Genomic DNA, 6,983 nt, shown 5'->3' with positions numbered 1-6,983 from the left:
TTTTATAGGTTCGGGGCGACCGCCCCTCGTCTCGGGCCGAGCGAGCTCCAAAGCGAGCTCACCCCGTGCTCTGACATTGCTGAGCAAGCTCCAGGGTGAGCTCAAACCTCACTTTGGCCCTAGCTCATTGGCGTCTGCCGAGCGCGCTTCAGTAAAATTTGCATAACGTTTTGTGGCAACTCCCTTTTGACTAAAATATATCGTTGGAAAGGTATTTCAAAGGGATACAACTTTTTTTTTTTTTTAAAATTTTTCAAATTCCTAACAGATTTTGACGAATCAGCCGGGAATATCGTACCTTCCATAAAACTTAGTCGATCGTATCGAATCTTATGCACCTCACTATCCGTTTTGATTCCAAAACAACTATTTCCACGCAAACTCATCCCGATGGGACTTCATATGGCTAAAATGTTACGTTAACACTCATTTAACACATTCACACTTAATTCGAATTTACGAAGTGTTACACTTAATTATTTTCCTAATTCTCAAAATATTCTTGAAAACATAATCCCTAACTTCCTCTCAATTCCCGCCAATCACCCTTTTTCATTACAAAGTACTTTTATATATATAATCTTTTGTAAAAAAGAAAAAAATTAAGAGTATTTTATCCATTTTATCAAAAGAGCGACTTATCAATATTTTCTTTATCAAACACATCAATGTTATTACCAGCTTCAAGATTTTAATCAAACTAGTCTCTATAAACATGCGCAGTTGCACGTTATTCTCAGTAATCTGAGTCATAGTAAAAAAAATTAAATAGTACTATTTATTTTATGAGTTTCATGAATATTAGTATAGTATGAGATTGTAACTACTTAGTACTTTTTGAAAATTGATATTCTCGGTATTTAGTTTTTCTTCATTTCCCCATATAGAAAACACGTTACGTATCTTAGTAGCTTAGTTGGTTGGCTAACTAAACTTTGACTTGTTACATCGAGGGTTCAATTGCCCACCTTGTAATCCCCTCCCCCATTTCCCCTTCCCCTACCCTTAAACATGTTACGACTAAGATATTTCAATATTAGAGATTAAGTGACTATAGAGTTCGTAGCTAATTCCAGCTTTTCTTTTAGTGTACCTGTAGCACTACTACGACCAATCGCAGATCTTTTTTCTCGAGAAATTTGTAGAATTTTGTTATCTTCTTTCTAGCGTAATACAACAAAAGCTTTTCTGGTAGTTAATCGTATATATTAATCACCAAGTAATATGTACAAATCCATCGTCTAGCACACACTGCTAGCTATCCCAGAATGGAAAACAAAAGCATATCCACAATTATGTGCTATGTCAAAATCAGAAAGAGCTAAAAGGTATAATATCAATAACCTCATCTCTCTTGCGATGCTATCCCCAAATAGAAAAAGAAAAGGAGATTAATTTTCTCAAAAAAATATAACGTGACCATGTTCCTGGTCTACTTGAGATAATTAGTGAATGAAATCCTAGTAATAATAGGATACTATTCCTAACAATAATAATATTCCTAACGTAGGTTGAGTAAGTTTTGTAATTTGGTTTAAGAAGTATGTTCACTGCGAAATAGGATTAGAGCTTACGTTAGGAATATTATTATTGTTATTAATGGCATAAAAGTCCTTCAATATTTGAAAGATATTTTAATCAACCAACATTTATATTCATGCTTTTAAAATAGTATAGATTATTCAATAATTATTTATAGAATTATTATTAACACTTAAATATATTTATCAACACTTGTGCTTATCAAGTATTCACCTTGAACTAACTCCAACGGAGGAGGAGATCACCTCCGGTAACTTTTGGTCTAGTAAAGCTCGACACTAAACTTGATCCACGCGTGTCATTATGAAGGTCTAAATTCATTTTGCAACACGCTCTTTGTTCAATTTATGTGATATATTCTTATTTCAAGAGCCAAATGAGTTTTTCATCAACCACAATTTTTTTTAGTATGTGTTTTAAATATTTTGAGTTATCGACCATCGTGACTTATAATACTTTTTTTTCTAAGGAGTATATGAAGTTTCTTTCAAAAAATTTAAAGATTTCATGTCTAATTTTATCGTCAAAATTTAAAAGTTTTGACTCTTGAATTTCAAACTACGCCACATAAATTGGGACGTACAGAGTATTAGTCTTCAATAATTTTTTTTAAAAAATTTATAGCGTGAGAAAAAAATCCCCAATTCTTCCTCATAATCGTTCTCTACCCTTCAAGTTAGGTTCTTCTTTCTATTATTGTTGTCTTCGCTTCAACTTCTTCCTCATATCTCTTTGTTTTTTCCCTCACAATTCCTCTTGAAAAAAAAAAAAAAGTGAAATCTTTGAAAACCAGCACAATTACCAGAGAACTAAATATTTGCACTAAAATGATTGTCCAGACGCACCTCCCAGCAATCTTAAAAGAACTCCCTTAAAGCTTTTTTCAAATGTGAATTGAATAAACCTAGCTCCCAAAAATCAAAGCTCCTATCTCATGGAATAAATACTGTGAAGAAGTCAGCGCCTGGACGTGAAGAATTTCGGTCACTCTAATTTTGATTGATCTCTAATGTCCAAGCACATCCCAAAATAAAAGGGGAACTAGGAATTGATAATTTATATATATAATCAATTGAATTTATCTTAATACATATGTGCAAGTTTTGACGATGTTAAAAATTATTATATTCGGAGGCTCTGAACTCGTAATGTAACGCTTGTGAGCAATATATTATATGATTAGCAGCCCCCAAACGGCTCCAACTAAATGAAAGGACAAGCAAACACCCCTTTATTCCTTCTGAAATAGGGCATTCGTCGTAAACCATTTCCTTTTTATGTTAGTCTTTACGCCCGGAGATCTTATAATAACAAGCCTCAAAGATTTGGACCCATCCTTACTAAAAATATTTGTATTAAAACATAAATAACGGACCAAAATAGTAAAAAAACATCCCTCCTAATTAATACTCCTCCGTTTCAATTTATGCGAACCCATTCGACCGCCATCGTGCACGTCGACATTTAAGAAAGAGTGCCGCCCTCAAGACGTTATGTCCGGTGTAAATATATTCATTGATTTTCAAAATAAATCTTGAATAAATTTGTATTCGATTGAACTCGTAATCAAATCATTTCATAAAGCAAACACCCCTTTATTCCTTCTGAAATAGGGCATTCGTCGTAAACCATTTCCTTTTCATGTTAGTCTTTATGCCTGGAGATCTCTTACTCCCCTAGTCTTAAAGTTTGTCATCCTTACTAAAAATATTTGTATTAAAACATAAATAACGGTAAAATAGTAAAACATTCCTCCTAATTAATAGTATTTTTTTAAGGAGCGTGTAAATAAAAAACAATACAAATATTTTGAGACGAAGAGAATAGTCTTTTAGCATTAGACTTCTTCCACTTCAAAGCGAAATATCCCGGTCTTCCTCCCATTGCAAAGGCATAGACAACAAAGCATAAGAAAGCAGAAAAGGAAAAAAAACTAATATTCATTGGTCTCAAATAATGTGAAAGTGGTTGATTAGACATGAATTTCAACAAAGTAACCAAGACTTTTAATATTTAAACTAAAGCAAAATATCAAAATTTGAATTTTTTTAAGAATAAAAAGGAAAGTATAGACAGATTGAATGTAAGAGTAAAGGAATATGAGATGTATTCAATCCAGTAAAGCTACTTTCAGTAGTATCCTATCTTGAGATCGATCGACTTTATTTTTTCACCTACAATCGGAAATAGTTTGTCTATTAAAAATACAGTCTGTTAATTATATGAAAAGAATTGATCAACTTGCAGTCTTTTCCCATTACAATGTCGACAAGAACTGCTCTGCATTGAAAATAAAATAATCCAATCCACTATATTCTATTTAATTCTGAGCTGAACGGACTACTTGTTTTGTGACACAAAAAGTACAAGAACTGCGGTTGTAGTTATTTGTAGTGTAACTAACCACAACAAAGCATAAAATCGAGAAAACGTATGAACACCCTTTACAACCATTAGACTTCTGCTTTTAGTGAAGAACATTACCTTGGAATTGTTGGTAAAGAAAACGAAACAACAATTTTAGTAATGAAGACATTACCTTGGCATATGCTTTTCCTGGAGCAGTTTAGTCTTCCGGAAATTTATATGTCACTAGAAAATATAAAGAATTTCTAATCCGTCTGTTTTAATTTGTTTGGCTTACGAGGGTCAAATTAACTAATGTTCGGTGTGAATTCGGACAAAATCTTCACTTTTTTTTAAACATATTTAGAAACTACATAAAAATACTATAAATCACATTAGTTAACAGTACAAAATATTTAGAAAGTATTTGAAAAAATTATGGTAAAAGAAAATATACTTTGACTGTCCAAAAATAGTAAATAAGACAAATTAATTGAAATGGACGGATAGTACCTTTTATTTTTATTACTCCATTACTTTCTCTGTCTAATATGTGATGCACTTCCCTTTTTAATTTGTTAAAAGAAGAATGGTATTTTCTATATTTAAAAATAATTTAATTGTAAACTACTTCTCATTTTACTCTTAATGAGATGATTTATAGTCACACAAATATCTATCTTTTGTTTTAGTGCACAATTTTTTTTTTTAAAAGTTCTTTCTTAAATTATGTTCTCAGTCAAAGTGCATCACATAAAACGAGATGGTGTGACTACTATTTTTGGTATAACATATCGAGAGGTAAGTTTTTGTGGAGTGATATGATCAAGAATAATTTATATAGCCAATTTTAACTTATTTGGAGCTGAGACGTAATTATTGTGACTGAGAATAAAATAAGTGTATGTGCATAAATCAGACGTGACTGTTACTGGCACATGTGAAAATGGACAAAGGTGGTGGCTGGTGGATGATAAAGGGGAGAAATGAATAGTGAAACATAGGTGAAATGAAAAGGCCAGAAAAGATATATTCCTACTTTCACAAACAACAAGTAGTATAAGAGTAATATATTCAATTAAATATAATGCATGGTTGGTTGCTTGGTACTGGTGAAGGGGACCCTGTTGTACCATAGGGGTTTATCAGGGTATGACCCATTTCTTCCATGGGTCCCCTCCCCCTACACCCCTCCCTTAACCCCCACCCCACGCCCTCTTTTTCCTTCTCTTATAAGTGTTGTGGTGTGACTATATTATTTGGGAGAAGAAAAGTTATATTCTTGGATGCATCCTTTTGTTCCTCAACTTTCTAGCTTCTTCTTAATTTTCTTACCCCTTTAATTCTTCTTCTGTGAATTTATGTACATTTAAAGATGAATTCAGGAGCAGCACAAGATAATAAAGACTTGGAAAATACCAATAAGAAGATAAAGAGAAATCGAGACAGCAGCAAGCACCCGGTTTTTCGAGGAGTTCGAATGAGGAGTTGGGGAAAATGGGTGTCCGAAATCCGTGAGCCACGTAAGAAATCCCGTATTTGGCTCGGGACTTTCCCGAATCCAGAAATGGCAGCTCGAGCTCATGACGTGGCAGCTTTAAGCATAAAAGGTAATTCAGCTATTCTCAACTTCCCTGAACTAGTTGGTTCACTTCCTAGACCAATCACACTCAGCCCGCGTGACATTCAAGCAGCAGCAGCTAAAGCAGCAGCAATGGACAAGTTCGATATAAATAATAACAATAATATCACTGCGACTTCTTCTTCTTCTGATTCACCAAATTATTCCACAATTACTACTTCAACTTCGTCATCCTCAAATATGTCAACTTCTTCATCTTTATCATCATTGGTATCGGCGATTGACTTAGCGACTTCAGAGGAATTGACACAAATAATTGAGCTGCCAAGACTAGGGACGACTTTTTTCGACAATGAATTCAACAATGATTTTGTTTTTGCTGACTGTTATTCAGCTGTGGAAACAGGATGGTTATATCCTGAAGATGGAGGAATGATTTCAAGCTGTTTTGAACCTTCTTTGTTGTGGAATTACTGATAATTAAGTGATGTGTGATGGAACCTTTCAAATTTGTGTGGACTGGGGAATTTTTTTTTTTTTTTTTACTTTTTGTTTTGTTGGTTTTTTTAGTGTTTGTATAAAAGAAAGTTTTAGCCTTTTCTTCAATTTTTCTGTAGAGGGGCTAAAAAGACTTTTCATTCCCCATTTCTCCTTTGTGTAACTCTCTTCTTCAATAAATCTAACTGTACAGTGTTAGGAAGGGAAGAATTAAAAGGGTCATAAATGCATGCCTTGTAAATGTTGGTCTACTGACCTATCAGATCTCCCCCTTTCATTTCTGGGTTTCTTCTGTTTTAAATGAGTGATGTTAACTGTTAAGCTAATACTAAGTGCTAACTCCCATCTATAAACTAGAACAGATTAGAAGTTCAAAGAGCTGTTCTTGACTAGGTATACATCTGGATTTAAGCTGTATACACTGACAGTGTAATTTTTATTTTTATTTTTTAACTATTGATGAATTTTAGCGTATAATAGCAGGTTGCTGTATTATCATTACTATTCTATCGTTATCTAATTCTTCAATTTTACTGCTACTGTTATTTCTTTTACTTTGAAAATCTTTACTACTATTTTTGTTGTCATTACTTTTCTTTTCTTCATTATTTCATCATATCTCTTTTACTCTTATATTTCTCAAATCTATTTTGAAAATCATTTTTATTGAACTAAGGGTCTTTCGGAAACAATCTCCCTACCCCACAAGAGATAGGGGTAAGATCTGCATACGCCCCACACTCCTTAGGCCTCACTTGTAAGATCACGATGGGTATGTTATTGTTGTTAGTTGTCATATTTACTAAATTACAAATTCATGAATTATGAGGAATTTACCTATGATTACCTCATACTAAGTGACATGAATTGTGTAATCATTCTTTGTGCTGTCAGTATGAAATAGCTAAACTCTATAAATACTTTGTTCGAATATATGAGACATAAATTTTTTCCTTCATTTTCCTTCTGAGTTGCGTGCGTCCTAAAAGATATTGCACTATTCATCAGACAATTC

At 33.2% G+C, this 6,983-nt stretch overlaps 1 protein-coding gene across 1 annotated transcript; it reads left to right on the top strand.

Annotated features, from left to right (window-relative positions):
* The first annotated feature begins 5,136 nt into the window (after positions 1-5,136).
* Positions 5,137-6,255, top strand: LOC132029720 (dehydration-responsive element-binding protein 3-like). Its single transcript, XM_059419053.1, has one exon. It carries the CDS (start codon positions 5,264-5,266, stop codon positions 5,945-5,947), a length of 684 nt encoding a protein of 227 aa, XP_059275036.1. The 5' UTR covers positions 5,137-5,263; the 3' UTR covers positions 5,948-6,255.
* Positions 6,256-6,983: the final 728 nt, after the last annotated feature.

The sequence above is a fragment of the Lycium ferocissimum genome, chromosome 9, assembly GCF_029784015.1.
Source record: "Lycium ferocissimum isolate CSIRO_LF1 chromosome 9, AGI_CSIRO_Lferr_CH_V1, whole genome shotgun sequence".
Taxonomy (NCBI): Eukaryota; Viridiplantae; Streptophyta; class Magnoliopsida; order Solanales; family Solanaceae; genus Lycium; species Lycium ferocissimum.
The sequence above is the reverse complement of the archived record's forward strand: the minus strand, read 5'-3'. Positions and strand labels throughout refer to the sequence as shown.